Source organism: Cyprinodon tularosa, unplaced genomic scaffold (genome assembly GCF_016077235.1).
Source record: "Cyprinodon tularosa strain WSP-4 unplaced genomic scaffold, ASM1607723v1 ctg700, whole genome shotgun sequence".
NCBI lineage: Eukaryota > Metazoa > Chordata > Actinopteri > Cyprinodontiformes > Cyprinodontidae > Cyprinodon > Cyprinodon tularosa.
In genome coordinates this window covers 417,648-437,601 of record NW_024039453.1, presented here as the reverse complement: position 1 = coordinate 437,601, position 19,954 = coordinate 417,648, and the positions used below count along the sequence as shown (strand labels likewise).

Below are 19,954 nucleotides of genomic sequence, written 5' to 3'. Positions count from 1 at the left end.
GAGTTGGAGACTGGCTGACTAGATCCTGCAGTATGACCCACAGGTCGAGGAAGGTGATGGACATTTTTTTGTGCTGACCAGCCCCAAAACGAACAGTGCGACGCAAGGGTAGAGGAGCTGTCCCAGAAGTTTGAGCAGGGTGACCATGTCCTGAAGCGACCTGTGGAGCTGCAGAGGTGGATGGTACTGAAGTATCGGGGACCAATAAGCACAAATCATCCTCCAAAGAGTCATCCAGTCCCCCTGAAGGAAAGGTAGGTTTTAACTGCAGGGGTACTGGCGTAGGCTCTGGCCCAACCCGAGCTTTCAGCATGTCACGATGCACCTTTCGAGTTCTCTGCAAATCACCCACAGGCGCCACAGTATAAACCGGCCCTCCAGCTGTTGGAGTTCTCACGACCTGATGGATAACCGGGCTAAAGAGGTCCTGGATTTTATGGCGACCTCTAGCACCATGATCGCGCAGGTAAACCAACTGTCCCTCCTGCAATGGAACCTCCCGGATGCCCTGATCATGATGCTCTTTTCTACGCCCTGCAGCTGCCAACAAGTGATCCTGAGCATGACGGAACGCCATAGTTAACCTGGTCTGATGCTCAGCCAGCCAGTCCACCACTTCACCTGGTGCAGGGTCCCGAATGCGACCCAACAAGAAATCCACAGGCAGTTGAGGTTTACGGCCAAACATAAGAAAAAACGGAGACTCGCCAGTGCTCTGATGAGGGGTAGTGTTATAACAGAAGAGTACTTGTGGAAGACAGGAAGCCCAATCCCGCTTCCTAGATGTTGGTAAAGTGCGCAGCAGATTATGAAGTGTTCGATTAAAGCGCTCACACTGCCCGTTTCCAGCAGGGTGGTAAGGGGTAGTGCGCGACTTTTTAACCCCATACAGGTTACAGAGCTGCTGAATTAACGCACTCTCAAAACTCCGACCCTGATCTGAATGAATGCGACTTGGAATCCCAAATCTAAAGAACCATTCAGTGAGCAAAATCTGGGCAACAGTGGCTGCCTTCTGATCCCGAGTTGGAACAGCAATGGTGTACTTAATACATCAGTAACTACAAGAACATTTTCCAGGCCATTTTGTGAAGGCTCCAACATGGTAAAATCCATGGCAACAATCTCGTTTGGCTGAGAAGCCAACAGATGACTCATGAAAGTGCCAGAGCTAGATGGTACATTTTTAGCAACCTGGCACCGTTGACACTCTTGTACCCACTGTTTGATGTCATTAGACATCCCCGGCCAGTAACAGCGCTGCCGTACCAACTCTGTGGTGCGCTCCACACCCTGGTGTCCATGCTCTTGATGTAATTGAGTCAGAACATCCGGTTTAAGAACTGACGGCAAAACCAGCTGTAAGACCTCCTCACCACCATCTGACCGATGGACCCGACGGTACACCACACCATCTCTCTCCACGAGACGACCCCACTGTCTCAAAAGAACCAAGGATAATTTGGGAAAGCGCTGCCTCTCCTCAGGAGTAGGATAAACCTGCCTCCTCCAAAAACCCAAAATGTCCTTCAGGAGAGGATCAGCTTCCTGCAAAGCACAAAGATCAGACACAGAATGAGACGGCAAAACAGTCACCATAGATTGGGTTACCGACAATGGAGCAGGAATTGGGGCACACTGAAGAGCCTCTGGAACAGAGGTACATGACAAGAGTTCTGCCAGGCTGCCTCCTGATGTTGGCTGGCGGGAAAGCGCATCAGCATTAGTATTGCTGCGTCCAGAACGATACTTAATATCGAAATCAAAAGCAGCAAGTTGCGCAACCCAACGGTGCTCCATGGCACCAAGCTTGGCCGACTGAAGATAACTCAACGGGTTGTTATCTGTGTAAACTATACACCGGTGGCCCAAGAGATACTCCCGGAACTTCTCAGTCATGGCCCATTTTAATGCCAGAAACTCCAACTTCATAGAGCTATAATTGGCCATGTTATGCTCCGAAGGTTTAAGACCTCGACTGGCATATGCAATGGGCCTCACTCCATCCTCTGTTTCCTGTGACAGTACTGCCCCAAGTCCACTGTGACTGGCATCAGTCTCTAGAATGAAGGGACGTGAAAAATCAGCATATGCCAACACTGGTGCAGATGTTAATTTAACTTTTAAGGCCTCAAAGCTCTCCTCACACTCTGATGTCCAAGCAGATTGAAAAGCCTGGCCAGACACCTTCCTGGGCTTTGTGCCCACTTGTTGTGCCACCAGCCTATGAAGCGGACCCGCTAGCCTAGCAAAACCCTCCACAAAGCGCCTGTAATAACTTGCAAAGCCCAAAAAGGAGCGAAGCTCTGAAACATGTGTGGGACGTGGCCATTTAGCCACAGCTTCAGTCTTGGCTGGGTCTGTAGCTACACCTTTATCTGAGATAAGGTGTCCCAAGTATTTAACCTGTCGCTTGAAAAATGAACACTTGTCAAGCTTTACCTTCAGACCTTCTCTCTGGAGCCGAGCAAGAACGGTTTCCAGGCGCTCAATGTGCTGGGAGACTGAACCTGAAAACACAATGATGTCATCCAAATACAAAAGAAGAGACTGGCACTGCTGGTCCCCAAACATCCTCTGCATTAGACGCTGAAAGGTACTAGGTGCATTACAAAGCCCGAAGGGCATACGGTTCCACTCGAAGAGTCCAAATGGCGTACAAAAAGCAGTTTTTGACTTATCCTGTTCTGACACAGGAACCTGATTGTACCCACTGGCTAGATCTAGGGTGGAAAACCACTGGGCCCCAGAAAGATGGTCCAGGCTTTCCTCAATGCGAGGCAATGGGAAAGCATCTTTTCTCGTCTTGCTGTTAAGCTGACGGTAATCCACACACATACGCAGGCTGCCATCTTTCTTCCTAACAAGAACGATGGGAGAGGCATAAGGACTGCTGCTTTCCCTTATTACCTGGTTCTGTAGGAGCTGATTAATGTGTGACTTGGCAGCCTCGTACTCTGAGGGAGGGATACGTCGGTACCTCTGCCGGACCGGGACCTCATCCAACAGGGGAATGTCATGGGACACCAGATTAGTGCACCCCAAGTCACCTTCATGAGCTGAAAAGACAGAGCTGTACTTCTGTAGAAGTGACTGGACCTGCCTTTGTTCAGTTTCTGTCAGTGGAGACAAATCAACAGAATCAAGCAAACTCTGTTCTGGACCAAGAGCAACCTGAGAAGAAACTGTAGCACAGGGTCTTATTTCTGTCACATCACGGGGCAGGCTAACCACTTCGGTTCGACTCAACAAACCAAGGTGAGTTCGGGGATAGAGTACAACATCTGTAGTTCCAAAATTTAGGACAGGAACATAAGCAGTACCGTGCACAGCCTGAATGAGACATGGAGAGGCTAATAAGCCAGCTGGTAAGCCGGACTCTGGAGGCTCAAACAATAAAACCTGACCAGCAAGTTGTTCAGGGCAGGTTGCAGCTACAAATTTCATAACCCCACCAGTTATCCTCACTGGTCGAGGGCCCCGGACCCTAACAGCACCAGTCAACTGTGTTGGGGACTTAGCTGCTGCTTGATGACACTGCTGCAGGGCCTCCACAACTGGACCAGGAGACTGTGTTACTGAAGGTAAATCAAAGAAAGAGCCTCCGTGTGCCCCAAAAAGTTCTTGGTAGACACGATTAATTATGTTCATTCCCAAAATGCCAGGAACAGAAGAACCAACATTAGTGGGGTCCTTCACAACCAGAATTCCACAATGAGGAAGCACTTTGTTACACAGAGTGACATCCAACTCTAAATAGCCAATGTATGGGATGGAAAGACCATTGGCTGCCCGAAGCTGCAGCCAGTGACATGACTGAAGGCCATCATGCCCCAATGATGCAAAATGTTCCTGAAAACAGCTCTCGGTGATTGTCGACACCATGGAACCTGTATCTACTAAACAAGTAACAGAGACACCACTCATGACGACATCAATGACTGGGCAGGATGCCAACAATTTTGACGCGGCTGCTGTTTGCGAGCCTGCTATTCCCCCACCCGAGTTGTGGCTCAACAGCTCAGTGGGTGCTAGTTTTCCGCCTGGTTAACATTAGCTGGCCTTGCCACAGAGTTAACTTGGGCACGAACCCGCTCACCATCACACTCTCTGGCAAAGTGACCCGGCTGTTGGCACCTGTGGCAGACCACAGAACCTGGACGAGGATGCCGCACCTGTGGTAAAGAGGTCTGCAGAGAAGCAATACACTGGGTGAGTTGGTTAATCTGTTCTTGTTGCTGTTTTAGAAGTTCCCTTAACTCACTAAACTCAGAACAGGCAGCAGTAGGTGGAGTTAGCCGAGAACTGCCATACACCCTGTACTGCAGCCCATATGTAGAAGGGAGAGAATGACTACGCTCCCTAGCGCCACCTGGAAACCCTTGCCTCTCCCACCGAATTGCCTCCCCACGCACATCCAACAAGGTGGCAGTGGGATGACCCCGAACATACTGCTTAAGATCCCGGCGGAGAGCACTATCCAACACATGTTCTACAAACTGGTCACGCAGCAGAATATCAGCATTCAACAACCCATCAGGAGCATTCTGCTTAACTGGTTCCATAAGGGCCATCAATGCTAGGGAAAACTGCAACAGTGTTTCCTCCTCTTGCTGCTTCCTAGAAAAAAATGCATGCTGAAGAGTTACATAGGACTCGGTGCAACCATACAACTCCCTCAAAATAGCCAAGATCTTAGCTGGATCATTCCTTTCTGCACTGGTGCGGTACTTTATTTCCTCCCTTGCTTCCCCCTCTAGATGATCAAAAAGGAAGAAAGCCTGGTCTGCCGTTGACAAATGGCGGGCCCGAATACATGATTGGGCCTCCTCGATCCACTCACCAATCCCAATGCCAGTCCTACCACCGAACACGGGACATTGCCGGTCCCTGGGCACAACCACCAACCGCTCAGCAACCACAGCGCCAGCAGGCATGACACCACCAGCCACAGCTGGGGAAGGAGCAGCGCCCAGCGAACCTCCAACCGTCACATTCTGCCGACCAACTCCATCCACCGGGCGGCCTGCCACCTCCTCCATACCTACAGGGGAAGACTACCAAAAGGAAACGCGAGAGAGAAAAAAACAAACAAAAGAAACAGTGAAAATAAATCCTGAACCCACAGTTAAGTTTTCCTTGGATAGCTACTGCTGTCTTGTCTTAAAACATCATGAATAAAAACACGGCTAAGACCCTAAACACACAAAAAAAACAAAAAAAAACAAAGACAAGTCCGTGCTCAATGGTGAGTCCTACCAGCAACGCCAAATGTGACCAGTAGAGGAGGTAGATCTTTTTAGGCAAGACGCACCAGAGCACGGAGTAGTCTCCAATGATTTATTAACAAATTTCATTAAAACATTTTTCTTTTAAAACATGGCCTCGGGCCCACTACTCAGCCCCTAGAAGGAAAAGGCATCAAAAATGAGGACAATTTAAATTATTCCCAAAAAAATGAATGAACAAACAAATCATGCAATGCAAAAGAAAACAAATTAGTAAATCAAAACAAAGGAAAGCAAACAAATTAGTAATTTAAATAATAAGCAAACAAACGGCAAAGAAAAGAACACAACCACTGCAAACGATGGGACAAACTGTCGTTGTCCGACTTCTAATGTCTTTTCACGGGGCCAGAGGAGTCGTGCCCCGCTCGTTCCACCAGCCCAAGCGTCAGCAGGCTCCGCCGAGAGCGGCCCAAACAAAACCGGCAAGACAGACAAGACAGCAGGAGCGTCCAAGCGCTGCAACTCCGGAAGAATCCTAAATTAGAAAACTCGTTAACGGTGGATTCAGGTAAGAGTAAATTAACTTCTAAACCGGTAGCTTACCCAGATGTGGTGACACAGCCGACCAGGGAGGGAGCGGATCAGCAGGCGAGGGCCGGACGGAAGCCGCTCGCCGCACCAACCTCCAACTGCAGCCGCCAACGCCAGCCGCGCAACGCTGCAGAAATGCACGGCAGGTATTGCACCAGAACCCGACAACAATCCCCAGCCCAGATGGCAAAATGGCACTTACTATTTTGGATGAGTGGATCGAGCACACCAGCCACTCGGGCAGCCGACACACGGTAAGGAAACAAAGCACACGCACCTCGCAGCGGACTGCTCAGCTTTAAAGCTATCTGCCCGCCCCCCAATCAGTCACTACACCTGGTGTGTGTAGTTGGGAGGGTGGAACACCATCCCACCACACATGTAATTACACAGCTGGAGTCAATTTCTGTTTCTGCCTCTTGTACACATTTTTAGCCTACAGCCAGTCTCAGAACAGTTCTACAAGAGCTGGTAAGTCTTAAGCCAAAAAAAGGGCAGCCAGGACCTTTTTCATCAGGACTTGGGACTATCGTAGCAGTACCAATAAAGGACTTCATGAATCTCTCTTGAAATACTACTGACTTGAAAAGAAAACAAACAAAAAAACCTGTAGTACTTTCCATCTTCCAGGGCAGAGTTCAGTCTGACCATGATCATTAAAGGTCTGTTTCAGTATGATGGATTTAGATCAAGTCATTGCTGTTTAACAGCTTTGAAAGTGCTAAATGACAACCTCTGCTTTACAGAGTAAAATATCCAGTAAAATATGATAGATCTGACTAATGGAGCCTAGATGGAAGTTCAAATGAAGAAACGCATTGCTTTCCTTCATCCACCTGCAACCCAGCCAATCAGCTTTGATCATCCAAAGTTATTCTTAAACGGCCTCCGATACGCGCCTGTCTGCTCCTGTGCACGGGCGGTGGATACGCTGTGTGACTTCATTCAGATGTTACTGTTTCAACCCACCTCCAGCCCCTTCTCCACCATCGTAGCTAAAGCTTCCATCAGAGTGTCATTCCTCCCGGACTCTTACTGCATTTCCTGTCTCATCTTAACCAGTCCGACAGAAGACTGCCATGTTGAGCCTGGTTCTGCCAGAGGTTTCTTCCCAACGGTGAGTTTTTCCTCTCCACTGTCGCTCCATGCTAGCTCATCTCGCAATCCTCATCTTCTCTCAACCTGTGTTATCCAACTGGACTTCCATTAACCAGGTCCCTGAGTGAAGCTCTAGTATCAGCTCACGCAGTCCACTGGATTTCCCCATAAAGCTCAGCAGACCGTCTCGCTAACCAGCAGTCTACAGACTGACCAACTTCATCTATCTCCACTCCACCACCAGTTTCAGGCCTGGAGGGGAAACAGCCCTATTCTTTGCTCCTGTTCATGCATATAAATCAAATTAAGCGCTATTTTTCCTGCCGAGGTCTGATTACCAAAGACAAAGTAATTGTATCAATAAATTTCTCTTAGTTTTCTTTTCTCTTTATGTGAGTTTTTCAGATTGAAATGTGATTGATAGAGAGGATCATTCTATTCTTTAAAGCAAAAAAGATGATGTTGCAATGTATAACAACTTTCAGTTATCAAACATTTTAATAACATATACTGACTTCCCGGAAGGAAAAATGTCCCTTTTAGATAGAACCCAGTATCTAAATTCAGACCTGGACTGAGCTAAATATAGTTTATTAAATCCAGCAATCCTTTTCCTTAAAAAGTGTATTGAAAAAAAAAAAAAGAAAGGTTTAAGGGATAACATATCTTATATAGCTCAAGTTGTATGTGACGCTTTATGGAGTCGTAATGTGATGCTGTGTGCCACTTTACTTTACATTTTATTATCAATCCATCCTTTCGCAGACATCACTGCTGTCTGTATTCCGTTAACGGGTCATTCTTATAAAACTGAAGAAAATTCCACTGCTGAGTGTTTATTTACAAAAGTCTAATATGTCTATGCCACCCTATCATTATAATTTGTTACACTTTTTAAGATTTGCTTTAAAATATGTTCAGCCCAATTTAATATACTTAATGTTTCCGAAATTAAATTGGAATACCCTAAACTCCCCTAAATACATGCATGCTGCAGCAAAAGACTATGACAGGATTCAAAAAGCACTAAAACAAACAAAAGGGTTATTATGAATAAGATTTACAGTAACTTACTGGGTTAAATAGGTTAAAATAAAATTTTTAAACTTACCAAGAGTCCAGGACGGTTTTTGATTGAAATTCACTACTTTTCCAGATTTATTTTTAAATCATTCAAGAGTTACTACATTCCGCACATTAAAGATGTTTTGAGCATAAACTGTAAGTACCCGTCTTATCTGGAGGCAAAAAGATTTTTTCAATGTTTGATTCAGTTCAGGAACAATCAGCTAATGAAAAATCAAAATCCTATTGGGTAAGTTGTTAAAAAAATAAGTCGGGGTGGGGAGGAAAGTAATTTAAAACTTTTCAAGATTTTTCAAAGCTACCGTATGCTTAAATATATACATAAAAAAAATATGTGTTTAACAAATCTGGAATTACTTCAATTAGTTCAATATGGTCAGTCAGTCAACTTAAAGACAATGCCTCAATCAAGCTGGGATCAGACAGAAACTTGAAGTACTAAAAAAATTAAACAAAACAAAAAAACACTTTAAATTTAAACCAATAAAAAAATGCACTGAAAACATCAAGTAAAATTAGGAATACTAAAGCCATAAGAAGACAGGAGCCTTGGTCAATGTTATGGAGGTTTTTTCTTTCGGTTTATTGTTCAGCTAATATCTGTGCCTTGATAATAATTACAAAAAAATCTATGCATTACACATTATATATATATTTAAATAGATATACCATATTATATATATATATACTGTTCCTTTAAAATGTCATATTTACAAGCAGTCTCTAACAGTCGCTTTAAATTCATTCAAACTGCATTACATTAAGCCTTTTCTAATACAGCCAGACCTGTACATTTTACCAAAAGCAAAGAACACTCACACAGCCTACAATGACCACAGACAACCTAAATAAGCTTGTTTCTAGTACATCTCGTAATTGAAGACACATAAACAACTAATGCAGCTCAGCTTCATAAGAGGTTTATTGGTGCTTTACTCAACAAAATTGTGCAATTGCCTTATCCGTTTTTAGAGGTAATCAAGCTGATAATGTTGTAAAGAGAGATATTTTATTATTTTATGAAACTAATATTTACTTCACCCAATATTACAGAAAAGTGAAAGATAAAACGTTGTGTCAGCTGTCCATTGTAGCTTGGACTATATCGCCACCCTCTGGCCTGTTCTAGAATGACACATGAAGGGAAAGGAAAAAAGCAGTAGACTGACTTCATAACTTAAAAAAAATAATAATTCCTGTCAAGAACTAGCTATACTTCCCATTTCAATTGTATTAATAACCCTGGAACATTTTTGACATTTTCTTACACTGCAATCACAGAATGGCATTTAGGTAGGATATTATGTGATTAGCCAAAACACAAACAAAAATTTTATTTTTCAATTCAGTTTCTTTTATTCTGGTATCCCTAAAGTTCACCTCTGTGTTATTTAAACTCTTAATCATCTCTTCTCTGAATGCTTAATAAACAAAGATGATGATAAAAAGACAACAGTAAATGGATCAGAAAAAAGGGTTTTAGAGCGGTTTAAAGTAGGATCAGCCTATAAAACAATATCCTAAGCATTGAACACCTCATACAGCACTTTTCAATGAATCATCTGGAATAGCAAACCAAACATGCAAAGCATTAACCTGTGAAAGCAAGTGACCCTTTAACTTAAGTTAAAGAGATCAACATAAGCTGTTAGCCTTCCATTTGACAAATTTGGTCCCAGTGGAGTATAAGAAGAAAGGCGCTTGGTCTAACAAAAAAATTAAGTTAAAAGTGGCGCATACATAGAAAACATAAAGAAGAATGTGTTCTGGTCACAGGAAACCAAAAATGAAACTTCGAACCATCAGGCAAAAACCTTTAAAGAATAAAATTACAGATCATAATGAACATCTCATAGTGTAGCATGGTGATGGCATACTCATGCTCCGGAGAGGCTTTCTCCTCTACAGGGACAGGAACTCCAGTCTGAACTGGTAGGAAAATGGAAGGAGCAAAACAAAGCATCTTAAAAAAAAAAGTTTAATAAATTCTTCGTTAGGTATTTGCCAGCCATGTGCTTTACTGCATTTTTCAAGTATTTTCCTGCAGACACCTGACCTGAAAAAGTTGAGTTATCAACAGACTTCTGCAGGATTTAATTAGACGCGGATGGGGTAATGCATTCAGACTCAAACATTTAGGTTGGAGTAGAGACAAATGTAAAACGGCAAGAATGTGACATTCTAAGAACCAGGATTTAGAACCAGCGTCTTAGCAGCTGAAAGTCACTTTGGTCTGGCACAAAGCATATGGGGAGAGCAACAATGATAATTCATATTAAAGTATATGCATGTGATAGAATCCTTCACCTAAAGTCTAGATCCAAATGCAATGCACGGTCTGTCGCAAAACTTGAACATTGTGATTCAGATGCTTTATAACCAATCTGATTAAGTTTGGAGTGTTTTGCAAAGCAGAATTTCTGAAGCAGGTAAACACAATACTTGGAATTGGAAATGCAGCAAAACAGTGGTTTGAGACATTGCTGCATTGAAGAGAATTTAATAAATTCATGCAACACTTTTATGAATTTAATTTGTATAAAATGTTGAGAAAACATAGAACTTTACTTCCAATTCAAAATGAAAGCATCACACCGTTGCTGTACCACAAACAAAATGCTGTATCTGGTTGTAACACAATTTATGTATAAGGGGTATGAACACCTTTGCAAAGCACTATACTCCTCAAATATAAGGAAACAGGTTTACACGATTAGGTGGGTAATTGTACTGATGCTGCAGGCTGGAGAATAAAGCAGCACCATAAGCTGGTATCACAACAGTGCTTGGAGTTATTTTGTCACATTTGTGCTTTATTTGGCCTTCGGTGCCAGTAAATTCTCTGTGCTGCCATGAGTTTCTTCTGGGACCTGCAATATTTCCCAGACTTTAAAAAAATGTAACAAGTTTGAATATGTATCTTATCCAAAAGCCAAATGCCTAAAGGTTTTAGTCAATACAAAAGTTAATCAGAAGAACTGCAGACTGGAAGCAATCATCCATTAGTCATGTTTTCTTCCTCTATTGTTCTAAAGTGGGTTTTCTTAACAGCAACCCCTCTCCGTCAGCATAAGTGGTTCTGAAAGGGATATTTAAACACAAGACAATGCAGACCCCCAGCACAGTCTCAATGTTTAAATGGTAAGTGGTGAAGTATTCCTGTAAATGTTTCTCGGTAATGGAGCTACAGTAGAAACCAGACACAAAGCACAAGCTTACAGCATCTTTTAATCTAATAATGTTTCAGTGAGATGTTTCATATCTCAGCAAACAGAAACACTCTCCAGTGCATCTCTTTATTCCAGCTCTATACAAGTCTATTAAATAATTCTACAGTTTTAACCCCTAGTTCTGTGTAAAATAATCACTGTTAAACAGTACAGTTACTTGCTCCCAGTAGGTGTGGGAAGAAATCAGAACAAGTCATTTAGTGGTAAACATTTAGACATAGTGGATGTTTTTTATTTAAGTAAAGCCATCCTGTAGGGGCATGGTGATAAAATCAGTTTGTCTCAACATTGTTCTCATCAGGTGGCTGACTGGAGCTACATGTTACCCTGTTTGTCTGATGATGAGGAGGATGTGGACGGTGATGGGGAGGGGGCTTTTGGAAAGACCTTTTCAGTGGGAGTAATGCTAGGGCTACCCAGACCAGAAGAGCTGGAGCTGCTAGAGCGGTGTGGCACGTGACCAGGTCCGATCACTGGAGCAGGTCTCACTGGCCTGACGGGCGGCGGCCTTAAAGGTGCACTTGGTCTACGTGAAGACAGGGCTGGTTTAAAGGTGGTCATGGTCTCGGAGGAAGAGCTGCTGCTGCTACGTCGTTGGGCTGCATCTGGATCCCTGATTACCATAGTGTGCTGGGGGCTGGCGGACATTTCCTGGGCGGCACCAGGATGTTTGAGGGGCTCCAGCGTGTCGAGGACAACATCTGGGGCATGCTTGGCTACATTCTGCCTCTCTAGCTCTCGCAATTCATGCAGAGCTGTATTCATGGTTTTCTCTATGTCCTAGCAAATAAAAAACAAAACAAAAAACAATATTTTAGTTCAGACAGCAAGTGTTTAAGTGGGGAGTTTTGTAGTGCCAAGCTCACAGCCAGTTAATATCAAAATAAAAAGCAAAAATATATTTAAAAAAAAGTGATATCAAATACTGAATTTATGCTTCCTAACATTACAATTACACAACATGTAAAAATGCAAAACAGCTCATTCTTGATCATGAATAATTTAAAATATTCTAATCTCCAAGCACATAACTTTCCCCATTTTACAATTTAATTGGCTCATTCAGTTGAGTATTTTGAAATTTTTTTTTTTTTTACGATCCACCAATACTTCAATTGTGTAGCTGAAAAATTTAATAGCTGAAATACATATTTACAAACACATGCATGGCAATCTGTGCTATTGATATGGGAACAACTTTACCTTAAAAACTGTACTGGTTGTTCATGGGTCTAATCTATCACATACTGTCATTACTTCATTAGTATCTTTTATCATAAAAAACTATATAAGCAACTTAAAATGATTAAAAAATTGAAATAAAAGAATGATTTGGTTTCTATTAACTAGAGTGATGAAAAGTTTTCTGAATGGCACGATCATAATGGACTATTATACCTGGCTATTTCATGCTGAGCGCTCCTTTGCTTCCAAACTACCAAAGAGGACAATGAAAATTGGAAGTGATCTAACTACTCTTCAATAACTTGTTGCCACCTCTCACCTCTGCGAGTGCCTCAGCCTCTAGCGCTTTGTGGTCCCCTAAACTTGCGTGCCGAGTCGTGCCCGGCGATGATCGCTGAGAGTGGCTATCGATAAATGCCTTCCTGTCAGGGTGATTTATGGAGCCAGAGCTGCCGAATGTGGTGAGGCGTCTTTTCTCCGGGCTGTCGCCCTGGCCTCTGTTGACGGTTATCTTGTGTGGGCTGCAAGGGCGAGGCATAACCCTGGGCGGCTGATCGGCTGCTCTGGTGGGGCTAAGGCTGTCTGCCCCATTGTTCCTATGGCGGGGAACTGCAGCCCCATCTGATCGCACCCTTAATCTAACAGAAAAGGATTTTAAGGGAAAATTAATGTCTTAGTTATGGATGGATATTTTTGCTTGCATTACTATACTTATTTCTTGATGCTATGGGGGGATTTAAATATGTAACCTTTAAGATCACAGGAGGAAGAACATGCGGAAGAAAGAGATAGATCTAGGGCAAAAGAATGAAAAGAAGGAAAACAACTTAGAAAACAAAGGTGAAGGAATGACATAAAAGAAGGTATATAGGACCAGGATGAAAGAACAGACAGATGACATTATTAAAGAGCCAAGGAAGGAAAAGGTTAAGATGAAAAGAAGGAAATGAACTGCATGAGGAAGGAAGGAAGGACAGAACAACATGTGAGCAGAATGGCAGATGATTATTAGGATGGAAGGAAACAACATGGAAGTGAAGGTGGTAAAAGAAAGGAATGGTGGTACGAAGGTAGTTTTAAAGTAATTGAGAAAATAAAATCTGGAAACGACATTATTTTACAAACTGATTTCTTTCTGTGATTACCCAGTATCATAATATATTGAAATCAAATTCCAAATGTTTCACTCAATTTATTTATGTATTTTTTTTAAATAAATCCCACCTTCCTAATGCAGGTCCGAAACGGTTCTCAGCAGCCTGATCAGAAGGAGCCTGACGCTCATTTCTTGATGAAGTCCTGTCATCATAATAAGGGCCACTGCCAGTCTCAGCTTCTGTCCTTTGAACACTGTCTGAGAATGCATCATCCCTGTAATGAACATAAATCAGTGATTCATCTTTAATATTAATTTCTGTTTTTTTCTAATGCTTATTTATTTTGTAAGGTTTTTAAAGCATGTAAATAACAAAATAATAAACCAGCATAAGCATCCAAAGACTAGATAAAGTCTTTCTGCCACTAATATAAACTGATCAGTGATTCAGAAAGATTATTTACACAATATAATTCAGTCTCCTCTATCATGTATGTCAGATAATTAGCTTCGAATTACAAGTTCTTTCTGGAGAATTCTTTCATTCTGCAAAAAAAGGAGGGGAAACAGTGGAAATGAGAAAAGCATGATATCTGTTTTGTTCAAAGTTTCCTTTCAACAACAGACAACATTTTTACCATGAAATTTAAAATAATAATACATTTTTTTAATGAAAATAATATAATTTAACTAAATTTGCTTTATAAGTTGAGCTGCCCATTTCAATAGATTAATATAACCACATAAAAAGTTGGTCTCTTCCAATAATATTGTTCTTAAAGGGTTAGGCTTTTAGAATATAAAGTGATATTTTATAAAAAACAAAAACAAATGGATGATTATGACTTGAAGCTATTTTTAAACCTATACACTACTGTTTATGCTCTAAAAACATTCTAAATGACTTAGTTTCGAGTAAATTCTGGATGCTACCCACTCAGGACACTTGGAATACATTGGACGAGCAGTATGGAGGAATATTGACACGTTTTTTGTGGACTTTTATGGACCTTTCTGCCTCGGGCGCCATAGACCTCCATTATTTGAATGTCAGCAGACAGCAAGAAGCCTCCCAGATCTCCAGATGCATTTGAGATATCAAAAAAGTACTCCAGAGTGTTGTTCAGCATGGGGGTGAGTAGAAAATGAAGGCTAATCATGTTTTGGGTGAACTATTCCTTTAAATTCTAAGAAAACATATATAATAAAAAAAAAAAAAAAAAGGGAAATTTAACAAAGTAATGGACCATATATGGACTGTCGCCATAGTCCTTCCTTCAAGAACCGCCACTCAGACATGTCCAAGACATCAGCTACAACTTAGACATTTTTTTTAAGCCACTGCTTATTCACATTTCCTATCAGGATTGGTTACATTTTTGCACTGCCAAATGTGCACAAAAAGAGGGTTAAGATATCTATAAAATATGACTTGTCTTTCTTAGACTAACTAAAATATTTCATTTCATTCATTGAAATGTACCTGAACATTATATGTCATTTCATTATTTACACAATAAATGCAATGAATCAAACTTACATGTCTTGCACTACAATGTACTGATGTGGGATCAGCCCATCCACGCCATTGTGCCGGCCCTCCCACCAGTCCGCCGATGCTCTCATGTACAGCAGCAGAGACGCTCCCTTCTTAAAGGACAGCTCCCTGGAACTTCGACCCACGTAGTCATATTTAGCGATTGCCTCAATCGGCTCAACATCTGCAGCCACCGCATGAAAGGGTTCAATATATATATACACAACAAATCTAATTATTTTCTCTGTAAACTCCAAATGCCACAGCTGTGATCTTGAAAGTGCATTGATCGAGTTTGTGTCTGACCTTCATCGCTTGTGTTTGGTCCGGTCCCGTTGTCTATTTCATCCAGAGCTCCCGGCTCACTGTGAGGGCTTTCACTGCCAAAGAAAAAAAAAAAGAAGGAATACAATAAATTAGAAAGAAACACTAAAAAAAGCATAATTCATAATTGTTAACAACGTTTAAACAAGTTAAATATCAGACTTTTTCCAAACATTTAGGCCTCTAAAAGTTAGATCACAAACTGATTTACTCTTGAGGTCTGAATTACAGTGAAATTTGATCTGTGGACCCAAACTACATTTGCAGATGGACAGAAACATAATTAGAAAAATATAATCCAAGACTTGACGCTGCGTTCAAAAACAAATTGAATTTTGCAGATATAGCAACTCATAAAGACATCATAAAAAGAATGACAACAGCACCAAATCTAACCAAGGTACAACAGACATCTTATTGCCTTTTTGTCTTTACACCTTAGGAGCCCTAAACCTCCATATAACATGAAGATTTAACTGGACAGCTATTTAATTTCAAACCAACATGAGTTAAATATGTTGTGCTTTTTTCAGGTGCAGTCTCTTTATTCTTTAGAATATTTTGTTAGGTCAGGGGCTCAAAGGTGAAAAGGATTATATTTTTATATAAGAAATAACAGAAGTCTTAAAGATTAGACTATAAAAATACTGCATTCTAGCACTTTGTGGGCCTTCTTATAATGTTGAACTTTTGGCATTTTTTCACATTATAATTAGAAAACATAGCGTATTTTATTTTTATTTTATAGGTGAGTTCAACCTACAGGAGAGAGTTGTTGCAAAAGAGAAAAAAAACAAACATGTTTTTCTCTTATGCTGACTTAAGTTGGTGGTGAAAGCTCTATATAAAATTTAGGGAACAATCTATCATGCTCCATCACGCTGCGGATTTATTCCTATATTGTGACTTCCACACATAGCTAAAACTTGTAAATTCAATGGATCATTACCAAATTTTGATAAGTGGTTCCTTGGCATTAGGTGCATCTCTGGTAAACAAATCCTTAAAATCCACTTATAACATTTCAATTAATCCTGCTTCCTTTTCTTGTGTTTTTGTATTTTTGTCTTCAGTGTAGTACCTCCGTTAATCCGATGCTGAAGCTGTCAATACTCACTGCTGCCACTCTATGGTTTAGAGGGAAACTGCTAGTTCTGCCACATTCCTATCGCACAATTTTAAAAAAATTCTGTTTAAAAAAAAATTCAGTGTCTGGATTATGATCTCAATCATTACCAAATCTTTATTGAATGTTTTTTGGCGTAGGCGCAAAAAAAAAAGAAAAAGAAAAAAAATGTATTAAATAAGATTAAAATAAACGTATAACTTTTCAAGTAATCCCGCTAAAACCCAACAAAAACAACCAAAAAAATATATAACTGCCTTGGCAGGGTTAATCATTACTAAAGAAGGTCCAGCCAATTGCCATTCAAACTCTGTATGAAAGCAGCTCAATAATGAGAGTCTGAGATACTGATGGAAAATGTAAAAACAGATACCAGAGAAAATAAGCTTATAACCATCAACCTAAACTGACAGGGTCAGGACATTATTAATCATAGGAACAGCAAAGAGGCTGATAGTGACTTGAAACAATCTGCAGCAAAAAACTAAAACATTTTGGTACCCTGATCAGATGGGACAAAATAGTAACTTTTAGCCATACATACAAAACATGTGCTGAGAAAAAGAAGCACAGCACACCACCCTGAGCACATCTCCACGGTGAGACAAAGCTGCCGAGGTGCTTTTCTTCATCAACAGAAAACATGTTTAAAGTTGATAGAGAGACGGATTGAGCTCAATACAATCGAGAAAAACCCGATAAGCAAATCTCTGAAGAATAGGGAGGAGATTCACATTCCCTAAAAATGCCAAAAGAATGGCCTAATCCAAAATTGAGAATCGGTGGTAACAACCAAAAATTTATGTTCATGAAGGTTTTCCATTTGATCTTAATAAAAATGAGCTATTTTGTAAAGAAGAGTCTTACAAATATTTCAGTGTGCAGATGTGCAAATGTGGTAAAGTCATATCCTGAAGCATTTGCAGTGGCAGTAGCAGAGAAATATGCTTTTACAAAATACCAATAGAGTCAGAAGAGCTTGAAGCTTATGCATGTCAAACTTGTCTGATTTAGATTTTTATAATATCTACATAGAATTCATACATTTTCTTCCACTCCACATTTATTTAGTTTGTTTCGGTATATCATATCAAAACTCAGCAAATTTCCTTAAACTTTGTGGTCCAAAGTTATAAATTATGAAAAAATAAATGATTTCAAATGGTGGAACAGAGACAATTTCAGGAGTCACAGAAAACAGGAAGCACATTTCTGACCATAAATAGCTGAACTGATACTTGTGAAATATTGGAGCAAAAATGTTGCCTTTAAGATAATGTGATACTTTCTCATCTGTCTACAGGAAAGATCTTGAACCGGTCCCTCTGGTAGACGGCAGCTCAAAGGAAGGCAATGGCATTTTCTTCACTGTTGGCCAGGAGATTGATCTTATTTAATTGGGTAAAGGCAGTTCCACCAACTCATAAACGATGGATAGAGGAGGTAATGGCACACCTAAAGCTAGAACATCTTCGATTTACATCACAGGGTACCATTAAGAGATATTTCAAGATTTGGCAACCTTTTATTTCTTATTTTGAATCCGAGGTTCAATCTGCTTCAGCATAATCAGCAGGGTTTTTTTTGGCGGAATTATTATCATTATGATTGTTACTCATACTTATGTTTTTGGTTTTCAATCCATGGATGTCTGGAACATGGGTTGTATGTGCGGGTGTTGATAGTTTTTTTTTTTTTTTTTGTGATGTCGGTGTGATGTAATTATGGAGTCGTTTTGTTTTGTTTTTTATGCCCTGGACTGGGTGTCTGTTGGTTTAATATGAAAAACTAATAAAAATAATTTGATTATTATTAAGATAATGTGATACTTAAAATGGAAATCTGATTTGACTGCTGTCAAAATTTATATTGTTAAACCAGGTTATTCATTAAAATACATTAAAGTAATCAGATGGTTGAAGCAAAAAATTAATAGAAACAATATCATAAATCTAGCTAGGAACTAAAAAGCAACCAGTTTTATGTGGCTTCTTTATCTTCCTTTACAAATCTAAGTGGGGGTATAAGAGACCATAATCATGTTCTTGTGGTACTCTATCAGCGGTAAGCCAATTTATACAGTGCTAAAGCTAATACGACATAAAAAAATTATTGGTCCTTTTTTTCTGTTTGGCAAATGGTTTTGTTTATCTATCAGTACACTTAAGAAAAACACTTATTTTATTGAAAGTAAAACTGAACCTCATGCACATGTTTGGGCTTTAAGATGCATTTTCTGTGTCCCTACCAGTACTCTTCCCCTCCCGCCATGCATTTTTCATAGACAGGTCCGTCCAACTCCCGCTGGCCTGGAAAGATGGCCTCATGGTGGATGATGATGGTCTTAATAACCTCATTTACGTGTGCTTGACAGGCCACTGGGTCCTGGTCATCCGGTATGGGCATCAGTGTGGGGCCGAAGCAAATAGCCAAGTTGTAAGGATCCATCATGTTCTCATCACTGTATTGGGAAAGACTGGAAAAGACCGCAGCACTAAGTAATAGTAATAGTAACTCTTTTAACTGTTATTGTGAAAGGACCTACTGATTAAGGAAGGCAAAGAGGTATCTCATGACAATTATCACTGGCCGCTGCAGAGTCACAATTATCTGCTGGAGATGATGTGCTCTTTCTGCACCAGATTCAAGCTCTGAAGAAAAATATGGAACAAAAATGGCAAAACTAAATATTTCAGTAAAGCTCAGAGGGATTGTCCTGTCATGTGACTTACTGGTGGTGGAGATAAAGTCAAGGAAACGTTCTTTGGGGAACAGTGGGTTTCCCAGCCCTCGGAAGTAGAGCTTGAGTACGCCTGCCACAGAGTTAATGTCATGATCTGTTTGATCGTCCACCAGTGGATCTTCTCCTGCAGATGGACCAAACATTTAATCCTCCAGTTAACCATTGATTGCAGCAACTTTCATCTAACAAGGCTCATATGCAGTCTCTAATATGATTTAAATCAGAGAACCATAATGCAGTGATGCTTACTCATTTAATATCACTTCAGGATGCTAATCTTATGTTTTATGCAGTAGGTGGTTTTCATGTCCATTACATGGCTACAAGCGACATGCAGCCCTTTTAATTGCACTTTAGAGTCCTCTGAGAGCTACAGCGGTTTTAAGGTAGGCAAAATCTAATTTAAAATCGATCAAAGGAAGGTTGGAGATGCAACCAGGGGACTAACCTCTTTCAAATGCATTCTTAATGTCATTGACTTCGACCTGAGATCCTGGAACACGGAATATACCTTGCTGCTGAAGACCTGCAGACGGATAGAGTCGTTAAGATGAAATGAATAAAAAAAGTGCAATAGACAAGACTTGCTAAAAATATCACAGGTGTTTTTAAGCTGCATACCTCCCACCTATATATATATATATATATATATATATATATATATATATATATATATATATATATATATATATATATATATATATATA

General features: G+C 40.6%; 1 protein-coding gene and 1 long non-coding RNA gene across 3 annotated transcripts in view; both read right to left on the bottom strand.

The window, feature by feature from the left end:
- Positions 1–5,667: 5,667 nt before the first annotated feature.
- Positions 5,668–6,059, bottom strand: LOC119772185. The gene is made up of 3 exons (XR_005279228.1): positions 6,025–6,059; positions 5,835–5,949; positions 5,668–5,766 (listed from the first exon to the last, which is right to left on the bottom strand). It is a non-coding gene; the product is annotated as an uncharacterized LOC119772185 (long non-coding RNA).
- Positions 6,060–8,736: 2,677 nt separating this feature from the next.
- The window catches only part of LOC119772188 (SLIT-ROBO Rho GTPase-activating protein 3-like), a 57,658-nt gene continuing 46,440 nt past the window's right edge, over positions 8,737–19,954 (bottom strand). For both annotated transcript variants that reach the window (XM_038268518.1, XM_038268519.1), the window contains exons 14-22: positions 19,696–19,773; positions 19,237–19,371; positions 19,050–19,155; positions 18,753–18,980; positions 15,361–15,434; positions 15,058–15,238; positions 13,646–13,792; positions 12,741–13,059; positions 8,737–12,016 (exon numbers count right to left, since the gene is read on the bottom strand). In XM_038268518.1, coding sequence (XP_038124446.1) covers positions 11,552–12,016; positions 12,741–13,059; positions 13,646–13,792; positions 15,058–15,238; positions 15,361–15,434; positions 18,753–18,980; positions 19,050–19,155; positions 19,237–19,371; positions 19,696–19,773 — 1,733 coding nt within the window. In that variant the 3' untranslated portion in view covers positions 8,737–11,551. The remainder of the gene's footprint in view (positions 12,017–12,740; positions 13,060–13,645; positions 13,793–15,057; positions 15,239–15,360; positions 15,435–18,752; positions 18,981–19,049; positions 19,156–19,236; positions 19,372–19,695; positions 19,774–19,954) is intronic.